Source organism: Fukomys damarensis, unplaced genomic scaffold, assembly GCF_012274545.1.
Source record: "Fukomys damarensis isolate Sample0158 unplaced genomic scaffold, DMR_v1.0_HiC HiC_scaffold_15, whole genome shotgun sequence".
Lineage (NCBI taxonomy): Eukaryota > Metazoa > Chordata > Mammalia > Rodentia > Bathyergidae > Fukomys > Fukomys damarensis.
Window position 1 is genome coordinate 3,646,789 of NW_022900927.1, and position 15,523 is coordinate 3,662,311.

General features: G+C 39.7%; 1 protein-coding gene and 1 pseudogene across 6 annotated transcripts in view; both read right to left on the bottom strand.

Moving 5' to 3' along the window:
- Atf1 (activating transcription factor 1) overlaps window positions 1-15,523 on the bottom strand; it is a 64,443-nt gene that overhangs the window by 25,269 nt on the left and 23,651 nt on the right. For 5 of the 6 annotated variants that reach the window (XM_010623683.3, XM_010623687.3, XM_010623684.3 and 2 more), the window contains 2 exons: window positions 13,616-13,716; window positions 786-916 (listed from right to left, as the gene is read on the bottom strand). In XM_010623683.3, coding sequence (XP_010621985.1) covers window positions 786-916; window positions 13,616-13,716 — 232 coding nt within the window. Of the gene's footprint in view, window positions 1-785; window positions 917-5,398; window positions 5,544-13,615; window positions 13,717-15,523 lie in introns of those variants that run through there. The other variant, XM_033763540.1, reaches the window with a different exon arrangement.
- LOC104861989 lies at window positions 7,828-9,382 on the bottom strand (annotated as a pseudogene).

Here is a 15,523-nt window from a genome sequence, read left to right on the forward strand (position 1 = left end):
TTTTTTTTTTTTTGCCTTGTTTTACAATATTAGGAATTGAACCTATAGCCTTTGCCCTTAGCCATTATCTCTAGCCCTTTTTATTATTTTATTTAATTACTTATTTATGAGACCAAGGTCTTCCTATGTAGCTAAGGCTGGCCTTGAACTCACAGAGATTTTCCTGCTTCAACCTCCCAAGTATTGTGATTACAGATATGTATCACCACAGTTGGCCCTGACTAATCTTTGAACCATTTTCAAATACAGAATTTAGTGATTCATTTAAGGTGATCAGCCCCTGGTTATTCATGGTAAATCACACCAAAAGTCTAAATTATCTTTGTAATTCCAAATTCCTTAACCTCATACTGAAATCCAATGCTTATGTTTAATCTTTCATTATCTATTTCCAATAGTAAATTCCACAGGAATTAAGGTCATGGACACTGGCTAATGTCCAAAAGAGCAGTCTGTAAGCAGTACTATAGTTGTGGGGGGAGATTCAATTTCTAGATTTATAAGAACCTAATTTTGCATTGTATTCCATCACCTACAATGCAACTTCCTGAACATTATCTAACTTTCTAAGATTCTATTACCTCATAAGCTGGTAACTGCTTACCTCAATCATTTGCTGTAAGTGGTAAATGAGATAACACTGAAAAGGTACTCTGCATTATTCTTAGCTGAAAATATTATCTTTTAATAATTACCACTGTTAAATATGACAGTCTTCACACCACCTCTTCCCACAGAAAACCTAAGTTATGTATCCATCAGGTGGAAATGATTCCTCTACATACTGTACTGTCCGCTGCTAGTCTGATAGATGGGAGTCGGAACAGACATAGAAGTGACAGCAGGAACTCCAGGGTTTTCTCTGTCTCCTTTTCTGCTCCGTGTATCTTCAGAAGACAGGTCTTTCAAAATTTTTCTGTGAAAAATAGAACTCTTATTAATATTGGTAATGAGACTGCCTTTACAAAAAGAGGCTGCTAACCTTTCTCAATTTCAGGTTAAAAATACCATAATTTAACTGGGTGGGGGCACACACCTGAAGTCCCGGCTACTCAAGAGGCTGAGGCAGGAGGATCACTTGAGCCCTTGAGTTAGAGATCAACCTAGACAACATAGTGAGATGCAGCATGGGGGGTGGTGCAGTAATCCACTAGATACCTAATAAACTACTGTGCCATGAAATCATCACTGGCAGGGTGTGGTGGCACATCCCTGTAATCCCAGCACTCAGGAAGCTAAAACAGGAGCTGAATTCAAGGCCAGCCTCAACTGCATAGTGAGATTCTGCTTACAATTGGGTGGGGGGTGGTATGCACTAAAAAACAAAGAGTACTTTTCTTGGTGCCAAGCCCTTGTAGAGGTAGAAAAAAAAATCTATTTCCCTAAAGGAGAAATGTCCCTATTGTGAGTTATTTAATTAATATTCATTAAATAGTGTCAGTGACCTTCACTTAAAAGATCAGTTTTTTGGGGGATACTGGGGATCGAACTCAGGTCCCTGCACTTGTGAGGCAGGTGGTGGAACCACTAAGCTAAATCCCCATCCCCTAAAAGATCAGTTTTGTCTTGCTGGCCTTGAGTTCTCAGAAAAAAAATCAAGACTAGAACTACTACTACAGCTAGGTGTGGTGGCATAAACCTGTAATCCCAGCTACTCTGGAGGATAAGGGAGAAGGATGGCAAGTTAAAGGCCAGCCTGGGCAATTTAGTAAGACTCAGTCTCAAAATAAAAAGGGTCAGGATGTAGTGCATCACTCACTCCCTGAGGTCAATCTCCAGTACTACAAAAGAAAAATACTACTGTAAAAATGAAGAGTATCAGCAGTACGTAAAATTGCTCATTTTAACAAAAAGAGGTAAATATTTCACGTGCATCTCAGAGTTGGTGAAATGGAATACATGACAGGCAAAGATATGGCAAAATATTCTTGCTGAAAAGATAATTCCAAAAGACAAACGGGACCTCTAGTGATCTGGGTCACCTTCCCAGACCCTTCCTTGCAATTCTGTTTGTCTACTTCCTAGATAAGCCATCCACTACTTCGAAAAGTACACTTTTACTGCACAATGAGAGGTCTTCATTTTAATCCAAAGCCAGTTTCATCTAGTGAAGCTAGAAAAATTTAAGCCTAACCCAATAATTATCTATGCCCTACACTGTGCAACATGTCACTACTGCCACAGGTGTTCTTTAAATCCAATACTTCCAGTCTTTTGTGTGTTCTTCTACGACATGTTGAAGATTCTTCTCTAGCTTCAGCTCTTTTCTCTGCACAGCATTCCCAGCAAGAGGTACTATAATTGTAGATTCTATTGGCTGAAGTTTCACAGAAGGAACAAGGGAGGTAAGTATCTACAGGACTCTGTTTAGACATTTGCAGAATTTCCTGGTGGTTCCTAAACCTGCCTAAGTATACAAATCATCTGGAAAGGTTTGCTGAATCCAGACTCCCTAAAGCCCCTAAGGACTGAGAGGTCCAGAATCCACTTCACAATGCCTATGTGGCCTCATGCAACCAGCCTAGCATGGCGCAGTGGAATGCTGTGTCCATTTCTTTTTCAATTTTAAATTATGAAACATTTTGAGCATAAAGAAAAGTGCCTAAAGTAAAATATCTATGTACCACATACCACAAATTGATATACTAATATTTGGTTCCAAATCCACCCCTCCAGTACTGGGGATTGAACCCACGTCCTCTGTTCTGAACAATATTCCCTAGGACTTCTAAAAAAATTTTCAGACAGGGTCTCACTAAAACATTAAGTTGCCCAGTCTGGGCTTGAACTTTCGTTCATCCTCAGCCTCCCAGAATGCTAGGATTATAGGCATGTACCCCCACACCCTGACTTGCGTCAGATAATTTTAACAGAAAATATCAAGTTCTATAGATACAAATGTCCTCCCCATAATAGTACCATTATCTAAGTTGCGTACTTTGTTTTAATTGCACAGCAGTCAGACATATCACCTGCCATTATTGTGTTCTTCCTCCTCCTCTTAACGTGACTTTGGATAAAACTGGGGTACAGTTTTTTACTTCTGGTGATCTCACTTGTTCTATGGGCTTGGGCACCCAATGCACATTGCTGACCCTCCAACTGATTTTTTCCCCCATTTTCTCTCCTGAACTTGACTGTTATACCTAGGTTTTTTATTGTACACTTCCACTCAACAGGCAATTCAAACTTAGCACACCCAAAATTTAGTATCAGACAGCCCTCCATTTCTGGCAACAATTTCAGTAAATACCAGCTCTATTTTCCAGCTGCTTAAACCAAAAATTCCGATGTCATCATTTCTCTTTTTCATCACCCATCACCAATGCATAAGCAATTACAGTCTCAACCTTACACTTATCCCCTCCACTGCTGCCACCCCAGTAAATGCCACCATCACCTCTTGACTGGACAGTCACAATAGTCTCTCTTGGTCTCCTGTTGTTAACCTACCCTTGTTATAGTTGTCCTCCACACAGCAGTCTTTTTAAAATGTCAATCAGATCTAGGCACTCATGCACTGGATGCCTATCTCTCTCAGAATAAATACCAGGCCGTACAAGGTCATAACCAGGTCTCCATGACTTTTTTTTAAAGACAGGGTCTCACTGTGTAGTTCAGACTGGCCTTGAACTTGTGGTCCTCCTGCCTCACCCTCCTGAGGGCTGGAATCATAGGGTGCCCCACCAAACCCGGCCCCCTCCATGACCTAATGCTACCTCCCATCACCCTCCTTCCTCCTCCTCTCCACCTCCCTTCAGGATTGTCAGCTTCACTGTTTTCAAAGAACCAACTTTTGATAATCTCAATTAGTTTTCTCTTTTTAATTTCATTAATTGCTATTCTTTAGTATTTCCTTTCTTCTGCTTTGCTTTGGACCTACCCTATTTGGTAAATTAATCAGTTGTGCTGTTAAATGCCATGTATTTGGAAACTTTCCTGTTATATTTCTATTATTAATCTCTAGTATACTCCAATAGGATCAGAGAATATAATATGCATGATTTCAGTATTTAAAAATTGTTAACATTTACTATGACCACAAATGTAGTATTTATTTCCTGGTGAATGTTCTTTGGGAAGTCAAAAATAATATTCCTTTTATAAGTGTTTGGTGAAATGCTCCAAAAATGTCCACTTACATCCCACTATTTACTGTTAAATTCTATAATCTTGCTGATTTTCTCCAAGTTCTACTAAATACTGAGACAGGTGTGCTAAGTCTTCAGCTACTGGTGGATTTATTTCTCTTTTTAATTCAGTTAAATTTTTTATATATGTAACTTTGAAGTTCTTTTGTGAAGTGCCTATACATTTGTATTGTTTTACGTCTTCTTGTTGAACTATCATATAATGTAATGTTTATCTCTGCTAGTTTTCTTTGCTCAATTTTGCATATTTATGTAACAACATTTTCATTAGTGCTTTTGTAGTATCTTTAGCCACCCTTCAGCTTAATTAGATCATTAAAAAATCCACTCCAATCATCTTTGTCTTTTTTTCATCTATCTTTTTTTTGTACTGGGGATCAAACTGGGGTCCTTGTGCTTGAGAAGCAGGCGGCAGAACCACTGAGCTAAATCCACGGCTCCCATCTTTGTCTTTTTAAGGAAAAATATCTTTGCAATCATTCATTTACCAAACAATTAACTCACTTAAAATGTATAATTCAATGTTTCTAATATATCATCCCCTCCCCTAAAAGAAACTTAGAGCCAGGCATAATGGCATCCACCTGTAATCCCAGTACTTGGGAGACTAAGGGAGGAAGACTGCTGAGAGTTTAAGGTCAGACTGAGGTACATAGTGAGTTAAAGACCAGCCTGGACTAAAAGAAACTTAGTACCTATTAGCAGTCAATCCCCATTCTACTTTTTCTTCTCCCAAGCTCTAAGCAACCATTCATCTACTTTCTTTCCTTCCTCCTTCTTTCTTTCCAATACTAGGGACTGAACCCAGGCCCTTGTGCATGCAAGGTAAGTGCTCTACCATTGAGCTGCACCTCTAGCCCCATCTGCTTTGTTTCTATAAATTTATTAAACTGGACTGTTCACATAAATGGAATCACACAATGTGCAGTTTTTGGTGACTGGATTCTTTCACGTGATATTTTTAAGGTTTGACTATACTGGAACATAACAGTACAGTGTACGCTGGAGTTACAACCAACCTCACATATGAAAAACTTGGGTGACAACAAAAATGTTAGTTTTAACTTATGACCAAAGTCTTGAGTTACAACCTAAATGCCAGCCTTTCCTGTGTGAGGTTAACTGAGAAATCCTGGGCCAAGGTCTCTGTAAGGACAATGAGATGTGCCTGGAAGAAAGTGGGGCCTAAAATTATATATAGGAGAGGACTTTGAAGGCTGTGTAGAGGAGCCTGAGCCTCGACTGACCCTGTGCTTGATGGCACTGCCTATATAGCAGAGTCCACAGGCTCGCAGGTAGGCAGTGGTGAGGTTGAGGAACCGCTGGAGGAACACTCAGAGGAACTTCAGCAGCTTCTGGCTGAGCAACAGAGAATGGCAGTTGGGGAGCTTTCTGAAGAGGAGGGGGAGCATCAACAGTTAGTGCAGCAAAGTTCTTCTAAAATAAAAGAAATCCTGAAAAAATGGATAGAGCTACAAACACTTTTAGAGAAGACCCACCCAGACAGAAAAAGCCAATCAATGCACTCACTTGCGTAATGACAGTATCATGTCATACTACAGCACAGTGTTAAAGAAAAGACAGAAACAGACAGCCTTAGACCAGCTGAGACCTAGTAATGCAGAAGCAGGTCCTAGTGGGCTACGGACTCTCCCAAGGAGAGAAAGGACACCAGAGAGCCAGTTCCCTGATGTTCTTTTTTTGTTTTGTGTTGTTTTTTTAGTTCTAGGGATCAAACTTGGGACCTTGCATTTGCATGGCAGACAGTGGCACCACTGAGCTAAAGCCCCAGTTCAGTTCCCTGATGTTCTTATTTAAAGGGACTCTCCATCCAAACAATAACTACTTTCCATTTCATCCTCTCTTCTTGCAAGCCAAAGACGTCAACTTGAATGGTGGAATACAGTTGTTTCTGGTAAACTAGGAACATCTTATAAACTTTTGGTGAATACTAGGAAAATTATTGGTGTTTCTAATAAATTTCGCCTGTAACGCAATTTTTTTTTTTGGTACTGGGCATTGAACTGGGGTCATTGCACTTGCAAGGCAGGCAGAGGAACCACTGAGCTAAATCCCCAGCCCGCAACTTTTTATTATGGAAAGGTTAGTTAAGGAGTGCTCTGGGAGGTTCAGAAGGCATTATGGGTATTTCCATTATTTCTTATGGGAAAAAGTCAACTTACAAGCAACTTGACTTACAACCAGCCCTCATGAATGAATTGAGTTCGTCAATCAAGGATCCACTATACTTCACTGCTAAATAATCACTGTACCAGGCCGGGTGTGGTGGCACACACCTGTAATCCCAAGCACTCGGGAGGCTGAGGCAGGAGGATCGCTGTGAGTTCGAGACCAGCCTGGGCTACATAGTGAGTTCCAGGTCAGTCTCAAGAGACCCTGTCTCAAAAAACCAAACAAACAAAAAAACCAAACAAAAATAATCACTGTATGGACAGAGAGTCAGTTTGTCCATTCATTAGTTGATGGACACTGGGTTGTTTCCACTTTGGGGCTATTATGAACAATATTACTGTTAACATTCATATACAAATTTTATGCAGATGCACGTTTTTATTCCTAAGCATAACTGGCACTGAAAGAGGTAGGTCATACAGTAACCTAGCAGTCCACAGAACTGCAAACCATTTGCTGTAGTATGTGTACCACTTTACAACCTCACTGGTAATATGTGAGGGTTTTAATGTCTCAGAATCCTAACATTTGTTACTATTTATCATCTTAGTGTTTCTGAAGTAATGCCCTCATGATTTTGATTTGCATTTCCCTGATGACAGACCATGGGATCATACTGAACATTTTTCATATATTTATTGGTCACTTATGTATCTTCTTTGGAGAAATGTCTTTTTTTTTTCCTTTTCTGGTGCTAGAGTCTGAACCCAGGGCATGGTAAACACATATACCACCATTCAACGAGCCATGCCCCCTTGGTAAGGGTTTTATATAGCTAAACTAAGGAAGGGAGCTGGGGAAGTGTCATTTATCAATTTGAATTCTTCTATTCTCAGGCTTGCTATCTTCTGCTATGCCTGCTGTTCTGGCTGTCCCTTTTCCTACAGAGGTAAAAGACAATCGCTGGGCTGTGTGAAATGGGTAGAGGGGTTTGATGAATATAAGATGGAACTGTGTGACCACGTATAAATACTCAACTGATAGTTTTTATCCCCCCAACTCTGCTGTCAGAAGTACCTCAAGAGCCAATTTCCTTGCATCTTATTTCTATTACCCACTCTGATGGTTTCTATTTTGTTTCTGACTAGGTTAACTGTCTTAACATTTAGTCTTCCAGTTAATGAACACAAGATGTCTTCATTTATGAAGATCTTTTACAATTTTTTTCAACAAAGTTCTAGGCTGGGGATTTAGCTCAGTGGTTCTGCTGCCTGCCTCACAAGCCCTAGGTCCCGAGTTTGATCCCCAGTACCAAAAAAAAAAAAAAAACACAAAAATTCTGTAGTTTTTAATATGTATTAGGCTTCTTTTGTTAAATTTATATGTATAATTTTTTAGGTGTATGTTTATAATATAGGATAGTGTTATCCATTTTAGAGAACTGCTACATGCATGTAGTATATATTGGTCATTTTCAATCCCTTTTCCTCCTTCTCCTTTACATAATTTATACTCATAAATTTCATTTTAAACTTGTCTGTGCTGTCAGTGAGGCTGCTTTCTTTTTTTGTTGCAAAAGGCTTTATTTTGTTTTGGTCCAAGATTTGGGAGGGGGCTCCAGAGGTGAAAAAGCTGCCTGGTGGCTGGAGGGAGAGGGTTAGGCCAAAGCCCTGATGCTGGAGCCCCTCAGAGGCCGCTGGGCTCCAGGGCCTCCTAGTTGTGCTTCAGGGTGAGCCTTTCGAAGAGCCTGGGGGCCTCCAGTCTGCGAAGGTTAGTGAGGTGGTTGCCTATCTTCTTTTTTTCTTTTCTTTTGTTTGAGACAGGGTCTCACTATGCAGTTGAGATGGAACTCACTATGTAGCCCAGGCTGGTCTCGAACTCACAGCGATCCTCCTACCTCAGTCTCCAGAGTGCTGGGATTACAGGTGTGAGCCACCACGCCTGGCTATGGTCGCCTATCTTCTTGATGAGCTTCACCTCCTCATCTAGAACATGTCCTCCAGGAAATCAGAGACAGGGGTCTGTCTTGATAGAGCCCAAGGCATGAAGATCCAGAAGACCTTGGCTCAGGTTATTCTCCAGGGCCAGGGCAGCTTCCATGGCGTCCAGGGTTTTACCTCACTCATCTTCAGGTTTCTGCATGTCTTGGAAGAGCACTCAGCCACCACATTGGTTTTGCATCTTCAGGAGATGCTCCACACCCTCGCATTTCTCCTTGGCCAGTTCACCGAAGAAATAGCCCAAGCCCACCAGAGCCACATCATCACAGTTGAAGTAGTAGCCCAGAGAGAGGTAAGTGTAGGAGGCCCGCAGGTGCAGATTCACCAGGCAGTTGATGTCAGCCTCCACCTTGGTGGAATAATTCTGACGAATCTCAAAAGTCATGGCTGGTCAACAATAAGGAGCTACCCACAAAAGAACACTGTTGGCTGGTCCTGGAAGCAGGAGACGGGCGAGGTGATGGTCCCCAAATATGTAACTGGAAGGTGGATGGAGGATGAAAAAGAGGGAGTGTCCCCAAGTCTGTTCCGTCCAAAACACTGCTGAAGCAAGAGACAGATCCCCGAGACCTCCAGAAGCGCTGCTCATGGGGCTATCTTCTTAGTCTTATTGTTCTGTAACTGTTTATTGCCAGTGTATGGAAATACAATTCATTTCTGTGTATTAATTTTATATCGCACAACCTTGCTAAACTTATTCTATTTTGGTGTATTCCTCAGTACATAAATGCTATGGTTTGAGTATGTGCTACAAACCTAACCTCCAGTGCATCAGTGTTGAAAAGTGGGAACTTCAAGAGGTGATTAGGTCATGAGGTCTCTGCTCTCAACAGATTAATGCTGTTACTGCAAGCGTAGCTGTTATCTCATGATGAGTTCAGTCCCTCCGTATTTCACTATTCTGCCTTCCCTCATGACCTGTAACTCCTTAACTGTGGACTTGTCAGCCTCCAAAATCATAAGCCAAATATAAACACCTAAACTGAGGTATTCTATTACAGCTGTACAAAACAGACCAAAAAGTATGAGATCATAGTATCTGCATTTTTCTTCTTCTTCTTCCAATCTGGTTGTCTTTTATTTAACGTTTTGGCTAATTCTTTGAGTACAAGGTCAAATAGAAGTGATGACACAGGGCCGGGGATTTCGCTCAGTGGTTCCGCCACCTGCTTTGTAAGCACAAGGTCCTGAGTTCGATCCCCCGTACCAAAAAAAAAAGAAGTGATGACACAGCTGGGTGTGGTAGCTCATGCCTGAAATTCCAGCTGAGACAGGAAGATCTGTGAGTCCAAGGCCAGCCTACACTACACAGTGAGACCTTGTCTCAAAAAGAAAAGAAAAGAAAAAAAAAAGCCATGATAGCAAATATCCAAACCTTTATTTTATTCCTGATCTTGGGGGAAAATATTCACCAGCAAGTATGCTGTCAGCTATGGGTTTTGTAGATTCCTGTTATTAGGATAAGGAAACTGCCTTCTATTTATTGAGTAATTTGATCACAAAGGGATTTTGTTAAATGCTTTTACTATGTCTGTTGAGATTAGGCCTTTATTTTTCTTTAAATGGGTGTCATATTTTATTTTTAAAAGTTGAACAAGCAATTATCAAAGCCATATAACAATATTAAAGGCATTCAATTTAAAGATGGAAAATTCTGTGATGTCGATTCTCATTTGCAACTCTTTCATATTTGACACTTTACCAGTTTAAAGTAGACTGTAGGGGAGAATGTAGATAAGAACAGTCTCCACTTTAAAAACACTGTACAGAACCAAGATAGATTATGTAAAGGTACAAATTTCCAATGATGAATGTCATTATATTGTATACCTAAAATGTACCAATGAACCTAATGGGAAAAATAAATAAATGAATAAATTAAAAAATACAGTACAGAGAGCTGAAGATAGTGGGGCTCATCTTGCAATCCCGGCATTCAGGAGGCAGTCAAAAGGAACTCAACTTCAAGTCCAAGGCCTTCGTTTTTATTTTATTAGTATGTATTACATGGCTTAATTTTACTATTAAATCATCTTTCATTTCAGCAATAAATCTTACTTGGCCATAGTGTATAATGCTTTTTATACGCTGTTAGATTTGGTTTGCTAATATTGTGTGGAGAATTTTTATGTCTGTGTTATGAGGGATGCTTGTCTCTAGTATTACAATGTGACTTTTAATTGGGGAGTTTTAGCTATGTCTTAAATATAATTATAGATGCTAGCTGATCTACTATTTCATTATTTGGTTCCCACTTACTGTATTTTTTAAAAATTTTATTTCAAAAAAATTTTTATTTCCTTTCACCTATATTCTTTTAGGTTATCTGAAGGTTTTTCAGAATTCTATTTTAATTACTGTATATTTGACTAAATCTCTTTGCATGTTTTTTAGTAACATAGCTAGCTAGTTTTTTGTTTTTGAGGTACTGAGAACTGAACTAAGGCCATATAACTGCTAGGCAAGCACTCAACCATTGAGTTTCTTCCCCTGCCCTTTTTAGAAGTTTTATTTTGAGATAGATCTCACTAAGATGCCCAGGCTGGCCTCAAACTTGCGATCCACCTGCCTCAACCTCCTGAGTAGCAGTAATTTTCTTCCTTTTTTTCCCTCTCAATGTAGCCTAGGTTGGCCTCAAATTCATGATCCTCCTCAGTGTCTCTTGAGTAGCTGGGATTACAGGTATGCACCACCACGCCTAGCTCAACATCACTGTCGAGACTGTTCAGGTGAGTATAGAATTTGAAGCCTGACATATTTTCTCTTGGCATTTAAAGAACACTTCTATGCTGTTGTTCCAAAAGTCTGCTGTTAGCTTAATGGTCATTTTTTCCCTAGGTAATTTGTCTTTTTCTCTTTAGAAACTTTTAAGATCTTATGTTTATCTGGGACTGAGGGTGGAGGTTGTAGCTCAGTGGTCTAGATTTGCAAGGCTATGAGTTCAACTGTTCCTAAACTCAACAAAACAAAAAGCTGGGTGTGGTGGTGCACACCTAAATTCTCAGCCCTTGAGAGGCAGAGGCAGGAGAATTGCCACAAGTTTGAGGCCAGCCTGGGCTATGCAGAGACACCTTTTCCCAAAACGCTAAAAGATGAAGGGGTGAGGATTTAGCTTAGCCACACCATGCCTGCCTCTTAAGCACAAGGTCCTGAGTTCGATCCCCAGTACCAAAAAAAAAAAAAAAAAAACCCAACCAAACAAAAAACTAAAAAACAAACAAACATACAGGGAAAATTTTGGTGTTCTCCAATGTTACTGTGTAAGATACATCTGGATGTAGTTTTGAATAAATCTTTTTTGGAGTCTTACGTTCTAAAGCCAAGGAATTCATGTCTCCAAAATATCAGACATTACCTTTTCTCTCCTAAAGAAGCTGGAAGTACCTTTCCCCATTCTCCCCTTTGGAAGTATTAGGTATGTGTTGTATGTTGGACCTTCTCCTTTTACTTTCTGATCTCTTCTATTTATCTTTCTATGTCCCATTCTCAGTAATTTACTCAGAGCCTTATCTTTCAGTTACCTAACTCTTCATAGTTTCATAACTTACTGTAAAACTTATTTAAAATTCTTCAATAAACTTTACCTTTTATTTCCAATTTCGTTTTTAAAATCCACTTTCTAATCTTTCATCCTAAGTACATATAAGGGCTTCGACTTCTTTATACCATCTCTAATGTTTGTTTTTGGTATGGGGGCGTTGAACTCAAGACCTTGCGCTTTTGAGGCAGGCTGTGGCACTGAGCTAAATCCCTAGGCCAGTAATTTCATTATCTGAAGGGCTTTAGTGATTTAATACTGTTTATTGCATCTGCTACTGTTTGTTAGTAATGCATTATTGTTCAGTGTTTTTGTTTTTTTGGTTTTCAATTGTAATTTCATTCTTTAGGGTTTATGGACACAAAATAGTTCAGACAAAACTGTTTCTGTTATGGTTTGGGTAAGTGTTTCCTCAAGCCTGTGGTGCTACTGGTGGAACCTGTAAGGTGGGGCCTGCTGGGATCAAGTTAGGTCAGCAGGTGTGGGTCGTTGAGGAGGATGTCAAGACTAAAGCCCCTTGTTTTCTTTTTTTCTCTGTTTAGGTACGAGATGAACAGCTTTGTTCCACCCTATGCTCCCAACCATTATGCACTGCTTTGTCACAGGCACAAAAGCAATGGGTCTAATTGATAAACCTCCCAAATTATGAGCCAAATAAAACAGCCCTCTTTAAAAAATCATTATATCAAGTATTATTTAAAATTAATGCAAAGCTGATTAATGACATCTGTTCACTGACTATTCAATGGAGGCCGGATTCCTTTACAAACTAGCAAGGCTGGAAGTAATCTGGCTCCTGTTTACATTTTTGTGTTACAAAACCTCTTCCTCCAGGTTCCTTAAATTCCCAATTCATAGAACAGGGTAATTGTATCTCATTCAGTATACCTGTAACTCAGCTGAAGCAGCTCTTCTGCTGCTGTCCCAGTCTCACAAAATAAAGATTTGTGTAACCTAAGTCACATTTCCATGGCTTTCCTATTTATTCCACCAGACAGGATCAACCATGCTTCTTCAGAATTCTCTTATATCATCAAAAATCCTACTGCATTTGTGTATGTCTCAAGACTGTTTCATTTTTCTGTCTCCTACTTCTCTTACCACATAGGCACCAAGTTTGGCCAATTCTACCACAGAAGTGTTTCAAATTCACTCACTCCAAAGACTCCCAGACCCATAAAAAAATCACTAAATTACTAGAAACGCTTTCTATCGATTATGTGTACTACCTCCAGTTTTCCATTCAGTTGGATTACTGGGCATCTACTAGGGGATGGCACTTTGCTAAGCCCCAAGATCACAAAAATATAATACTTGGGTCATGCCATTAAATAAAATGGAATTCCATCAAGATGAGGTAAGAGGGTTCAGCAGAAGGACATCATCAAAGAGAGGCCTAATCTGGTCTAGGGCTGCTGAGCAAGGGTCATCAGAGAAACTTCTGTAAAATATGTGCAGGAATTAATGTAGAATACAGAACAAAGACCCAGGCACAGCTTCCTAAATCTGAGAAAGTGAACACAAAATAGTCCCATTATTAATCTCCAGTCTTGCTTCATATTACTTTTAGTTCATTATTCTGAGCTAATAAGAAAATTTCAAATGTTGCCAGAAGATAAGTCTAAAATAATCTTCAACCTAGCAAATTGGACCCTTTACAATTTGCCTTCAGCGGGCCTCTCTTAATACTTCTCTCTTACACATGACATGCTCCCTCTTTAGTCTGTTGTGCACTGCACCACTTGAACTCACTGGTAGTGAGGTTTGCAGGGTTTAATCAAATGATTACTGACCTGTAAGATGGCCGCCGGGCTAGGATCCCGTGAGCTTTCTGAGAGGAGCCTATGCTGTCAGATGAGTCCTGAGACTCTTCACTTTCTGATAAAGACGATACCTGAAAAACAAAACTGGTTTTAATATGAAAAGGAATACAGATGGAAAAGAATTTAGTTTTTACTTTAAAAATTATCTATCTCCTGCCCCCCAAATTCACCTGTACATTAAATCTAAAGGTCTAGAAAAAAGGAAAAGGAAAAAGGAGAAAGTTTATTTCAGGAGCACAAACTAAATGAACATACAATACAGTAGGCTTAGAGTTAAGAATAAAGTAACACAGGGCTGGGGATTTAGCTCAGTGGTTCTGCTGACTGCCTCGCAAGCACAAGGTCCTGAGTTCAATCCCTGGTACCCCCCCCACCAAAAATAATAAATTTAATACTGTTTTACTACAGTTAAAAAGAATAGTTGCTGGGCTGGGTAGCTCAGTGGTGTCACACCTGCTTGGCAAACGCAAGGTCCTGAGGTGATTCCTAGTACCAAAAAATAAAAAGATGACTAGCTGCCGACCTCAAGCTTCACTGTTTAGTTCTAACCTGGTACACAGTGCTCAAATATTTGGTTAGTGTGGTGGCACATGCCTGTAATTCTGGCTCCTGAGTAGGCTGAGGTAGAAGGACCACTTGATCTCAGGAGTTAAAGATCAGCATGGGAGGGCCAGGGATTTAGCTCAGTAGTTCCACTGCCTGCCTTGCAAGAGTAAAGACCCAAGTCCGAGTCCCAGTTCCAAAAAAAAAAAAAAAAAAAAAAAAAAAAAAAAAGATCAGCATGGGCAACATACTGAGACTCCATCTCAAGAAAATAAAACAAAATTTTTTTTATTTTTAAATCACTGATGCTATCTGACTTGGATTTTGAACACTAAGTTTGAAAAACCTATTAGATATCTATAGTAGATATATAAATTTGAAGGCAGAGCTCTTTGGAGTCCTTAAAGCCATGAGATGGACAAATTCAGCAAGGGAGTACATAAAAGGAGATAATGGGGGACTCAGGAAAACTCCAAACTTAACAGATTTGGAAGAGGAAAACCAGCAAATAAGACTGAAAAAGAGCCATCAGTGAGGAAAAAAGAAAATCAACTGAGTAAGCTATCTTGGAAAAACTAATGAAGACAGTATACTGAGAAAGAGCTATCACCTATGTGAAATGCTTATAGGTAAAGTAAACCAAAGACAGAGAACTGATCACTTTACTTGGCAAGATGGAGGTAATGGGCAAGGGCATGTATAAATATATGCAATTTAAAAATCTGAAGTACTCAACTATCTCATTTCACAATTAAATGAGTTAACAAATGCACATATGCAAAGCACTTAGCACATGGTACAATAAATACTGCTAACTTTCGTGTGTGTGTGTGTGGTACTGAGAAATGAATCTAGAGAATGCTGAGCTGCATCCCCTGGCCCTTTTATTTTGACAGCATCTCACTAAGTTACTCAGGCTGGTTCCAGAGGTTGGAATCCTCTTGCTTCAGCCTCCCAAGTAGCTAGGATTATAGGTATGCACTCGCACACCTGGCACTAACTATTCTTAACAATAATTACTTTAAAATGACATCAACACAGTACACAAATTTTAAGTTATAACAATATTTTATACTTAAGAAAACAAGTTATTTTCAGCTTTTAAAATGTATTAAATTTCTCAAACTTGTCCAAGGTCAGGTTATGATTCCTGACTTCATCTTCAAATTTTTGTTCAGTTTTTTGTTTTTTTGAGACAGGGGCTCACCATGTAGTTGAGACTGACCTGGAACTCACTATGTAGCCCAGGCTGGTCTCCAACTCACAGCAATCCTCCTGCCTCAGCCTCCTGAGTGCTGGGATTACAGGCGTGCACCACCACACCTGGCCTGTTTT